Source organism: Accipiter gentilis, chromosome Z (assembly GCF_929443795.1).
Source record: "Accipiter gentilis chromosome Z, bAccGen1.1, whole genome shotgun sequence".
Taxonomy (NCBI): Eukaryota; Metazoa; Chordata; class Aves; order Accipitriformes; family Accipitridae; genus Astur; species Astur gentilis.
Window position 1 is genome coordinate 65,041,363 of NC_064919.1, and position 13,232 is coordinate 65,054,594.

Genomic DNA, 13,232 nt, shown 5'->3' on the forward strand with positions numbered 1-13,232 from the left:
CATGTCAAGCCCCTGTGGCATAGGACTGATTTTAGACACAAGTACTCCAAATAACTTCAAAAAGCATCCAGGGCCTGGCACTTCTAGCTGTCCCATCAAGATAAAGTGGATTTTCCATTCATAATCACAATTAAAACTGAAGGATTTTAATCAAAATATCCTTACCCTTATGCATGGTTTGGTACAGAGCAAAATGCAAACTGCCAGGGAATTTGATCCCAACTCTCATTTTAAAAAAGCCCTGAAACCAAACCCCACTTCCTCCCCCCCCCCCCCCCCCCCCCCCCCCCGTGCTTTCCTCTTTTGTATCCAGATACCCAGCCTTAGTGCAAAGTACATGCCAGCTTTCTACTGGTAACCTGGGCTTAATGCAGTAAATGTCCATTACACCTGAAGTGGTATTCATTAGACACAGGAAAGACAGCTGCTTGGGGTAAGCATCCTTCCACCTGGGCCAGCCTTTGTGCTTTCCTAGCACAAAGCATAACACTGTAGTACTTAGAATTAGCTTAAACAGGCAACACATTTGGTTTCAACTGAAGCATTAATTACATAAGATATAGTATCTCTGGAAAAATATTTACTGATTTTCAATACACACTTCACTTATCAGGAAAATGTCAGCATAGTTACTCTCTTGTTCTTGTGATGTTATCAGTCCTGTGTATGCAAGGTCCAGCCTTTCAGACCTCTTCCTACTGTGCAGAGCCCTAAACGCCAAGTTAAGCTTTTCTCCCTGTACTTGTCTAGTGCTTAAAAATGGGAATCATCTAATACAGCACACACACAGCTGCTGCAGGTAGTTGGCAAAAAGATTCAGCTAAAAGGGGTGTTAGTCAACTTACCCATTCATTGACTCATGCACCCTACTTTAGCTTACAGGAAGAATATGTAATTAGAACATTTTTCTATTGCAGGGGCAGGAGCCGTCTCCTGGAATTGATGCTCAAGTTTCTTTTTAGAACTAGCCCTCCCTTTCCCCATACTGACCTCCTCTGCCAACAGGCATGCACACACTCGCGCTCTCTTTCTCCTCCCGTCGCCATCAGAATGGGGTTTGATATGCTCATTTCCTGTAATGACTGTTTTAAAATTTTCTCCACAAAGAAAGCAATGAATAGTGATAACAGCATGTGACATTAGTTGTTCTTGATTTTGCCAATAGCAGGCTGACTAGAAAATGACTTGATGATTAAAAAACTTTGACCCACTAGTTTGTGAATGGCCACGTTTAAGAATGTAACCCCTCTTAACTTCTTTACACCATGGTACAGTACAATTCACTCAGCCTAAGAGGAGGATAATGACAGCTTTATATAGGATCTCACATCACACCTCCAAGTTTTCTTTCTTATCTCAAAGGTTGCACTGCACATTAAAGCAATAGTCTGTATTAATCTAACCTCTGACATTTGGGCCATATTAACTACTGACGCAGGTTTATGTATCTCACGCCTCAGACCCTAGCAAGAAATTTGGCAGTGGCAGCTTGATAAGGACACTATACCTTACTGAACTTGTTCTAAAAACAACATCAGCAAAACACTCCTCTGGTTGCAATTTTAATGACCTTGCTCACTTGCACTCACTCTTCCATTCCACATACGGGTAATCCATGCTTCTGCAGCATCAGAAATGCTGTAACGAAGGAGCACTGAAAATTCACATTTTTCTGTAAAAATACTAGCACATGGGTTGAAAAGATCTGTGGAAAGTCTATAGACTGGAAACTTGAGCTGTTCATTTCTGGATGGTAAAATAATTATTAAAAACAGGGTTATGTGTTTAATGAGACTGATCACATTATTTTTGTTTCTGTACTGGACTAATTAACAAACCAATCCATTACCAGCTACTTTACAGTAAAAATTCTATCAGAGGGATGTTTCTGGTTCTGCAACAGTTTAAGCAACCACTAAGGAACATATAGATTCTCTTTTTGTTCATGTGGTACAGATAGTGAAATAACATTCCTCAAACTGTGTATTATCCCAGCTTCCCAAGGTGGGATCTGTATTGGAATATGTATTTGAAAAGAAGGAGAAAATATCCAAATTCTCAAATTAAACTTAGTTTGTTTCAAGAAAGCTGGGAGCACTCTAAGTGCAAGCACATCATCTTAATTCTGCAACAGAGTGGTTCAGGCAGGCAGCCTTTACTGCTGTATTGTTTACATGTTTTTTAAAAAATAATAAGTAAATTTATACTTTCAGAAAATCTTAAAGCCTGCATATAGGGTTTCTATCTTCTAATTTCACTCTTAGACAAATTCTCATTATGTTGAAAACTTTTTGATTACCATATGTTGATTAAACAATGATGGTGACTATCGTAATTAAAGTACAGACAAAAGTAAAGTCAGCTGTTTTATTAAACACATAATTCTGAAAACCTTTAGAGAGGTTGGGTAATGAATGCACTGACAGCACTTGACTGCACAACTTAAGAAACAAAGGATAGCTCTGCTTCAAAACTGCATGACAGGTTCTTGAGGGATTCCTTTTCACACTTGTCCAGTGATATTTTTAGGAACTATAGCTTACAAAACAGCCAATGCTTTATTACAGTCACTTTTCAAGGCAGCTCTGGCTAGCTTTACATTCTTTTTATCTCCTTTCCTTTTTTTCTCTCATTATCTTCTTGCTTTCTTCTCTTCTCCTCTTTGTTACAGGATTCCGTGGATCATAAATCTCAAAAGTGTCTTCATCCTGCATGCTTGCATCTTTCACCTTTCTGCTTCTGTCTTCAAACTGAAGTACATGTGACATCCTAAAAAAAATAAAACATATCTCAAACTCAGTGAAAGAACAGAAAGTTCTGATTTGTAATTATGACATACATGGCAAGATTTTAGCACTGTGACTTATTTTTGGTGCATAGCAAAAAAAATAATCCAAGTTGTGCTGTTTCTTTGTTGTTGTTTTTGTTTGTTTTTTTCTTTCTTATTAGACCCTAATATTATAAGGTAACCACTTTTGTGAAATCCCATTTTGAAAAATACAGCTAGAGTTTGCTCTGCTGGATTTTATTTCATGTACTGAATTCTCTTGTCTTGTCTTTTTCTATTTAGCATATCTTCCCAAATGTACTGAATAGTTTTCCCAGGAACAGGGAGTGTTTCTCAAGTTTTCTTATTAATCACTTTGGACTTTCTTTCACCGTTAGGGTTTTAAAAAAGGGAGGAAGAACTTGTATAGAAAATGCTTGTAGTAGGTACACAGACGAAAAGGGGAATGCTTCACATCCTACTGCTCCACCTTAACTTGGTTCAGATCATGCTTTTTAACTCTTTGAACAACCAGACTAAACTACTGCTTTGTTCAATCCAATGTTTTCCCTACTGCTGATTAGAAACTCCCCCCACCCCCCCCACCCCCCCCGCCCCATTAGGTATTTCCCCATTTCAGCACATTCCCACTAATCTGAAAACATCACCATTACAAGCTCAAGAGGTGGGCCCATGTGAACCTCAAATGGTTCAACAAGACCAAGCGCAAGGTCCTGCACCTGGGTCAGGGCAACCCCTGGTATCAATACAGGCTGGGGGATGAAGGGATTGAGACCAGCCCTGCAGAGAAGGACTTGGGGGTACTGGTGGATGAAAACCTGGACGTGATCCAGCAATGTGCACTCGCAGCCCAGAAAGCCTACCGTATCGTGGGCTGCATCAAAAGAAGCGTGGCCAGCCGGTCAAAGGATGTAATTCTGCCCCTCTACTCCACCCTGGTAAGACCCCACCTGGAGTACTGCGTCCAGCTCTGGAGTCCTCAGTACAAGAAAGTCATGGACCTGCTGGAGCAGGTCCAGAGGAGGGCCACAAAAATGATCGGAGGGCTGGAACACCTCTCCTGTGAGAAAAGGCTGAGAGAGTTGGGGTTGCTCAGCCTGAAGAAGAGAAGAGGCCTGGAACACCTCTCCTCACAGCCTCACCTCCTGTGAGGAAAGGCAGAGAGAGTTGGGGTTGTTCAGCATGGAGAAAGAAGGCTCCAAGAAGACCTTATTGTGGCCTTTTGGTACTTAAAGGGGCCTTATAAGAAAGACAAGGACAGACTTTTTACTAGGGCCTGTAGTGATAGGACAAGGGGTAATGGTTTTAAACTAAAAGAGGGTAGATTCAGACTAGATATAAGGAAGAAATTTTTTACAATGAGGGTGGTGAAACACTGCAACAGGTTGCCCAGAGAGGTGGTAGATGCCCCGTCCCTGGCAACACTCAAGGTCAGGTTGGACAGGGCTCTGAGCAACCTGATCTAGTTGAAGATGTCCTGCTCATTGCAGGGGGTTTGGACTAGATGACCTTTAAAGGTCTCTTCCAACCCAAACCATTCTGTGATATCCTGGAGTCAAAAGTAGTTAGCTGTAGTCACTGGCAGGAAAGCCTGGAGCTTATCAACTATGGCCTTATTAGCAGGTATCGCTGAGGTGAGAATTAATACAGAAGCTGTCAGAAAACTATGAGTTTTAGCTTGGACAAACAAAATCTTAAACAAAAAGATAAATTGTTTACTCTACTTAAAGAGAGATGGGAAGAAAAGAGAAGAAAATCAACAATCAAATGCTTACAAGTTGACTGATTGTAAATGTACTCTACTGACAATTTAGCAAGACTTTTGAATATACAGTCATATACAGCTGCTACTTACAAATCAAAAGAATAAGTATAATGTTCAAATGTTTAATTAAAAAAAAACCCCAAAATGGAACTGAAAGATTTTTCAGTGCAAACAAACATGTCTAGGCAAAAACCCCACTTACGTTTGGATTCTGTATTAATCAAATGCAAACCCATCTTTGACTTTGATGGGACAACTTAAAGTAGTAAGAACTATACTGAACAGAATCTAAGCATGTCAAGCTTTATAGCATTAGATGTCTTTGTCTATGGGCTTTGTGACGAAAATCCAGGAAAAACAAGTCAGTATCAGAATTAAAGTTTTGTGACCAATGAAATATTGCTTTATCAGTCTCTTGTAGCATGTAAGAGGTCCTGAATTAAACAGGGTTTTAAAGAGCTCTAGTGCAGATCTCCATACATTAAGAAAAGGAGGGAGAACCAGCTCAGTTACTGTAGTTTACGATACAGTACTATTAAAGAAACCGGACAAAATTCAAAGCTATAGACTATATGGGATCTGTTTGAATGCTTTAGAAAAATCTTAAAAACAAAAATTGAGGCTTTTCATCACAATTGTTTTTTGACACATAGGTTTCATAAATCTCGTACTGTACAGCATTGTCAGCATGCCTGCCTGTTACCTTGTCCTATGGAAATACTTGAGTTGTTTCCAGTATATAAAACTTAAGTAGTTTATAGCCCCATACACACTACTAACACCAAAACTTAATTTTTTTAGTCATATCCACAATTCAGAATAACATGATGTACCACCAGAGTGACTCATGATTGCATATTTGTAGTTTAATTATAAAAACATTGTCTCACAGTGGAGGGACTGAAGTAATTTATTTTAGTTAACATGCTTTCTGCATTTGTCATATTCTTCTCACTTATTAAAGATGAGCATTTTAATATTTTTTAAAGAACACATACCAAAACACACTCTCCTAGTCTGAATTAAAATATAGGCCTAAAGAGATGGAGTCATCCCTTGGTGAGTGGTTTTAGAGTGTGTTATGTGAGTGTATGTAGAAGTGTAGTCACATTTAGCTATTTCTTCAACTAGGGTCTTCAAAGAATGCCACAGCATACTTGCAGGATACAGCTAATAGGAATTAAAAATAAATAAATCTCTAATTCTTGGGTCAGGCCATACTGCATCCCAGGTAGTTTGCAAATTAGATGCAGTAGATTCAAACTAAGCAATGTTTACTTCTCTCCAAGAGCTGAAAGAAGTCATAGTCTCTGACTCCTATTCATAACTTTCCACTGAGGTGTTCCCAGCTGTGATTAAAAACAAGCCAATATTAAGAAACTTTTTGATATTCCCAGAATCAATTTCAGATGCAGCATCTCATAGGTAAAGCAAAATAAACAGAGTGCAGTGGAGGTTTTAAAAAATATTTTCCTGATGTAAACTTAAGGTTATTTTTTGCAAGTCACACATCTTCACATGTAGACCTGTTTTGCATCTATGTAAAACGTAAATCACACTTAATACTTTTTCCAAAACCAATTCAAATTTTTTTCTTTTTTTTAAGGAACATGGGAAGTATTTAATAATTATTTCTGTATGAATTATTTGAATTTACAGTAATCTTACTCAAGCTTCTCCAACAAAAGTTTGCACTTCATAATTTTCCAAGTGCAGAGTTAGGGCACAACCTGTATTCCACAAATACAGGTTGCGTGAGACTTTCCCCTGTTTGGTTTTAGACCCTTCTGCATGCTCCTGGGTTCAGTGGGGAGCTGGCTCCCAGTCCTGCTCCTGCAGGCACTGTGATGAAAGCTCTAACTTCATCTCTGCTCTTCAGAAACCTACTAACTTGTGCTTATCATTGCCTGTTGACAGTTCCTTTTAAATGAGTGAGACGTACATCTTTAAAACACTTTTTCTTCAAAATTTAAAGAATGAAACGTTGTCAGTTCTCCTATTCAAAACTCAAAAGAAAAAAAAAGTTTTGCAGCTTAGGTTTTTTTGCTCAAAACTAGTTTTAATAAAATAGCTTGCCAAAACTGATGATTCTGGGTTTCAAGCATCTAGGGGTGCAAATTGTTGACTTTCTTTAGAAGAAGTAACCACAAAAGTTTTCTTCTTTTATTAAGACGGTGCTGCAAGTCAGAACCAGCTATCTTAGCACAGATTTATTCCTGGAGAGCGTTGATTTTTACCCTGGCCAGATGACAGCATCCTACAGTTTAACCATTGTCCCATCCCATGTAATGGGGGAGGCAGCTTTTCTGCTGTACTGCACTCCTTTCCTTCAGTGTTACTAAAGGACATTTAGTACTTGGCTGTCTTCTGTTTCCAAAAATGAAATGTCTTGAAACATTAGACTGAAATACCTGAATTCTTTTAAGACAGTTTCAGAGACAGTGCAGGACTTCAAAGCTACGTGGATACTCTCCTGGCCTAGTGATGTTCTCAGATAACAATTTTTGCAACAGTCAGCAAACAAGACTGCTTCTTCACAGTTACTAGCAGAGTAGCTCCTGTATGTCCTTAAGCTGTGGTAACTAATACATTACCTTGGTGATCAGCTTGATTACTTTCTAGGAGGTAACAAGTGGGAGAATGTTGGCTACAACTGAAGCTAAGAAAGAAACTTCAGTGCACCAGAAAGCAATCAAGAACTACTAAGTATGATTAAGCTGTGTGTCCAATAGTCTAGCAGAGGCAACACCGTATTTGCCAGCTGTGCTTCAAAGAATGAACTCCACCTGCAAAGTGCTCTTCAGGCAGACTCAACCAGTTTATTCAGGAGACAGATGATGTTCACCTGCTGCCCATTCAACCTTCCTTGCACAAGTGACTCTACACAGCATGCCCTCTAGTGCCTCCACCACTTCAGTGGAAAGCCTGGGACATTATCTTGAGCTCACGTATGTTAGCATTTTAAACAGCTGAGCTTTGCAGTACATTGTCAAAAAGTGTGGACAAAAGTTATATTTTGCTGACTTTGACCCTTGTGAGGGTAGTAGCTTTTGGCAGAGAGGCAGTAACTTCTTAAGCAGTTTTAGCCAGGATTCATTTGGAGGTGCCTGCATAAAATACGGCAGCTGGTGATACATCCTTTGTTTCTGCAATCAATAGGCACGAAGAAAGAGTAACACACAGCTTTTCACTTTCCAGATGCAGAACTCTATGTTACTAAAAATGCACTACTTACAGACATTACACCTAAACTGGTGCTCAGAACATGAGCAAAAATTACATGCAACTTCTAAATGCCGATTAAATTAATTAAGCAACTAATCACGTTGCTTTAAAATTTACAGTATCAGGATTTTGCACTTTATTGCTACATTTTATGAAAGTTATTGGTTATCTCCATCAGGATGCTTAAAAAGAACAAAGCAGGAGTAAGTATCTGTGTCAAGAAATTCAGTGCTGCTTCTTACATTTTACAGGCTGACTGTCTAAAAAAAGAGAGACCAATGTGGACCATAACTGCTAGTACTATAATTTGTTTCCAAGTTCAATGTCGCTTGCAAGTAAAATGCTACCCACTTTACTCAATTATCACCAATGTACCATATACTTAAAAGAAAAATAATGAGAGGCACTCAAGCACTACTGCTTTCCTTAAATTATATTCTATTTGCTGCTAACATTTTCCTTCAAACATTGTAAATGTGTATGTTGAACTATCAGCATTAATGTAGAAAATATTATAACACTTTCCTCTCATCACCCTCATGATACCTGAGCAGTGGATAGAAATGTAGCTCATGTGAACAGATAAGAAAACAGATGAGTGAATCCACAGATCAAAGCAAATGAGATCTCTCTCCGAAAGAAAAAAAATGTTGGCTGTTTTTGAAGAATGAACTCACTGGCACACTTTTCACTTCCAGCAGAATAGCGGGTGGCACAGGGAGAGGAGAGACAGTTGAGAGACCAAAAAGAAAAATAAATTGAGGAAGGTAAAGACTAAAAAAAGGACAGGAATGAGAAACGATAACAGAGAAAAAGAGACTGACCAGAATGTAAATAAAGTGAAGAAAAATGTTAAATGACAATTGAAAACAAGCAAAAATTTTGAATCAAGGCAAGAGAACAAGACTACGAACAAGACAAAAAGAATGTCAAAACCATAAAACAATAGGAATTTTGAAAGAGGAAATACGTTAATAACATCTAATCTTGTTTCCACCTTGTTTCAGAATTGAGATGCTACAACAAAAACAAGACTCTTGGCTCAGGCTGCTGTCACCATTCCTTGCATAAGAGTGTCCAAGAGCTTTACAAATAATTTTGTAAACACAATGCAGGAGGATAGAGGAAATATGTTTATGTCTCTAATGGAACCTGCAACCATCACTAAGTGCTCTGTGCAATGCAGCTCTTGCAGGGAAGTTCCCTGGTTTCTGGCTGCCCTATCTCACCATATAGCTTTGTTTATCTTTTCATGTAAGAGATAACTCATCATCCCTCTTTTCACATAAAGTAGTCCTGTAATTCAAGTTTCTCTCTCTTACAGATAATGAAAAGAAAAATATTTTTTTCCCAAGTACTTAAGTAGATTCTGATTCTTATAGCAATGATGGTTGATAGCATAAGTACTGCTACAGACACAGCCTCAAACCTGGATTCACCTCTTTAATTCTCACTGCTATCACAAAAAAAGATGTGTGCAGAAAACAAGCTTCCTTAAGTATGTTTTGTCTCATTACCTCATAGTATTGGAGTCATGCTAATTACCTACAAAAGCCTGTAATCTTCTGTAGTACTTGGTATTTGAACCTTCCACTGTACCTCATGCTGTTCCTGTTTGAGCCTAGTTTGCCAAACAGGGTTTGATTTCACTTTAAAAAAGTTTATAATGCCTCCTAGTAATAATCTGTGGTCATAGGTTTCTGCTGTGATTGTTACTGCTCAGAGATTTCACTTTTTATTGTTTCACTGCTTGTTTCCACCATTCCACACTCCTTGGTTCCTCTTTCCCTATCTCCTAATGATGAGACAGACCACTTGTCTCTCCAATTTTTTTGTGCCTTTAGAAAACCTTGTTTTTCCAATTTATTGACTTGCTACTTAAAAAGAGAAATCAGATTTGCTATTCAGGTCTAGCCAAATTCAAAACTTTAGTTATTCCACAGAAGTTTCTAATATAAAAAAATGCTTACAAGAGTATTGAGAAAATTGCTATAAATACAGATGTTTGCCATATTGCAGTCGATTTCACAGGTTAAGTATTTAATTCTACACCAAAATAATAATGTTTCAATCCATATTAGTGAATATGGTACAGAGCACAGATTTTAGACTGAAATTTAAGATTTCACTATTGCTGTAAATAGCGCCCCCCCCCCCCCCCCCCCCAAGCACTCTCCTGTGGTTAATTTCATTTCTGCAAGACCTGAAAGTGACATTTTCTAGCTTTCAGATGAGCAGAGTACTATTAGCCTACAATATTTCAGCATTTGGATTTTAACAATGGAGGTAACATATTATTGCTGCTCTTGCAGTGAGCAAAAAAATCCCCCGTTCTAAGCAAGCAAAACTGATAAAAATATGCTTTAAAAAATACTATACAAAGTCAGGCTGTACACTTTTTGATTTGCTCTTTGAAATTGCATTACAAGTACTGGAGAATTTGGTTTAAACTCTTCAGAATAACCAGCAAGTTGTGGGTCCTCTATAGGCCAAAGAATGAACTGTTTATACTTTCTCTTGGTGTAGGCCTACAGCATAAAATGACCAGAACAGAACTTTTGCAGATATTTCTAACATAATACTTTTTTGAGATATTTTATTCAAATGCTATATGCTTTTGTTTTACCCCAAAATATTCACTACAAAAATATTAAGAAACTAATCTTTTCACTATGTATGGGATATCCAGGTTAAAAAAACCCAAAAGATACTTCAGTTTTTGCGAAGCTAACAAAGTAAACTATTCTTGGTGAAAACTAATGTAATAGAGTATGATTCCATTGTTCAAGACAGTACTAAGCATATTTTTTTCTCTTAAAAGAAGATTTAGTTATAAGTAACCTTCCAAGAGAAAGGGAAAACCAACTTAACTACGAAAAAGCTCATCCAATTCAAAAGATAATCAAAACACTGGGGGAAACTGCAATTAGTTCTCATAGCATTAGAATTAGAAGTATGTAAAACCATGATGAGTAATGACTTTAAGCAATAAATATTTTTCTATAAAAAATTCAGTTATCCTATTTTTATGTTGCATCTGTTCAGTAACAATTCATGTATAGTATAGTTACACTATATGCTTGTCCCCTTCACAAAATTGTTAAATAGTTTGATGAAAGAAGCTGGATGCTTTAAATAGACAACTACTCCTAGTAGAGCAGATTGGCATGGAAGACTATAATGCAATTCCATATGTTGTTCTTGACAGAGTACCAGTGTAGAAAAACTTTACACAGCATTTGCTATAAGGACATGGGAGCCACCATACTGGAATAGACCAATGATGCATCCAGTCCTGCATCCTGTCTCTGGCAATACTTGCACAATATCTGATACCCTAAAAGTCAGCAATTTGCCTCCCCATGTTAACACAAACAGTCAGGCAGTATTATATCACCAGAGCATAGAGTTGGAGTGAGGGGAAGGAGAGGAAAGCATTTCTAGCACAAAAATACTGGGACTTTCGTAACATTCAACACTCCCTGGACACCCGCCTTTCTCTTTTGTCCCTCCTTCCCTCTCCCCATTCTGAGTATGCCCAAATTCTCACTCTTTAAACATGTCATTGAATGAGATGAAGTTTGGGTGCTTGAAAAGGTGTGTAAATACACTGGAAGCTTAAGCTAGGCTATTAAAGATTTAGAAGATTATTTCTTCGTTCATCACTAGGTTTGCTGGCAATAAATAAAACGTAAGATTTTCTGACAGTAAATGTAATACTAGATATCCCTTGAGTAAAGCATGGATCATCTCTGAATTTAAGTCAAACAGTAGTCGATTCGAGGCCCAGATGCCTAGTCCAAATAAACTTAGACTTGGAGGAATTAACAAAAAATAAACAAACAAAAAACCCACCCCAAATGCTCCAAGTTTCTCAGGCATGCTGAACAGCTAGAAGCAATAAATATACAACTTCAGCAGAAGAACAATTTGTTAATACAAAATTACTGACTGAAGCAGTGGGCTAGCAGCTAGCATTTATATATCAAGGTTTTACAACATTTTAGCAGTAGAAGGGTGAAGGTGGAGAGAAAATGGGATAAAAGAAAAGATTTTTTTCTTTCTCTTTTCCTTTAAATGTTAGTGGCAATACTAAAACCCAAACACTTATTTTTTGCCAAGCAGAAAAGAAACCCCTCTTTCCAATGTGTTTCTAATACAGACCTCTGGCATTCATTTATCCTTTGTAACAATCAAGTAAGTATTTTGTCAACTTTTTTCAAATGCAGTTGACTACATCAATGGCCTTAGCAGGACAGACCTAATATAGAGCCAGTTTTTCCAGACTAGTGGAGGAACGTTGGCTCAGGTCTGGATGGGAGGAGGGGAGCAAAATGGCTTTAATCCATCTTTGTGCCTCACTGGCATAAATTACAGCAGCACTTTTTCTTTCGTTCCCCAAGCTAGCATCAGCATGTGAAAAAGACAGCTGCTTAGTTTTCAGGAGCTTACTGTGTTTGTCACAGTTAAGCTTCTGCAACTGAATCTGCAGAGACTGGTGCTAATCTTGCGGAAGCCATATTTCATAATCCTCAGTCTGAGGTATTACAGCAAAGAAAGAGACTGCACTTCAGAAAACATATATAAAGGTAGGTTTATGAAAGAAATATAACTAATATTTTAAGGTGTTTATCCAGAAGAATTTCACTATGCAAAGTTCAATAGTAGATGCTGTATTAAATAGGAAATCCTGGAAATAAAATGTGGAAGACATTATCAAATTTATGTGGAATAGATACTAACAGTTTGCATCATGATATAGTTCTTAATATAAATGAAATCTTGCAATGTAAAAACAGTCTGGCTAACTTCAACATTTATCTGATTCTGAAATTGCTATTTAAATTAAAAACCCACCCAAACCCAAACTAATTTTAGTCTGCTCTCTACAACACACATTGGACAGGTGGTACCTTGATACTTTTTTTTAGACCCAAATCTCTCTCATCCACAAAGGCTTTTACTGGGAGAATACAAAATAAATGAAATCCTGTGTGTCACCACTCCTAACAGCAACACATTTCTCACTGAAACAAATGTAATATTCTGAGAGAAGTTTTCCTTGTATTATCAACAAAAACATTTTTAAAAGAAGAAAAAGGACATAACTATTGATGCTGGAGAGAGAATGCCTTCATTGAATATAGAGATTTATTTTTTGTTTGTTCTGGAGTAAAATATAACTATCTCTACAAACTGGGTAAAAAATTATACAGTCAAATTACAGTGAATATCCTGGCAGAAGGGCTTAGCATTAGCACCCAGTGTTGTCACAATATTTAACTGGCCTCAGTGGTAGTTTTGCAATATTCAGAACTGGGAACAGATTACAGAATTTGACATATATAAACCAGGCTGTACTTCAAATGGTCAGCACCGAACTTCATTGAGGGTTTTTTTCCACAGAAGCAATAAATTAATAAAACCAGACCCATTCCCTCCCCTTTTTTTGCT

General features: G+C 37.7%; 1 protein-coding gene across 1 annotated transcript in view; it reads right to left on the reverse strand.

Annotated features, from left to right (window-relative positions):
• Positions 1-383: 383 nt before the first annotated feature.
• CWC27 (CWC27 spliceosome associated cyclophilin) overlaps positions 384-13,232 on the reverse strand; it is a 121,133-nt gene continuing 108,284 nt past the window's right edge. Inside the window, exon 14 of the mRNA XM_049795373.1 lies at positions 384-2,769. Within this exon, the coding sequence (XP_049651330.1) occupies positions 2,607-2,769 (163 nt within the window). The 3' untranslated portion in view covers positions 384-2,606. The remainder of the gene's footprint in view (positions 2,770-13,232) is intronic.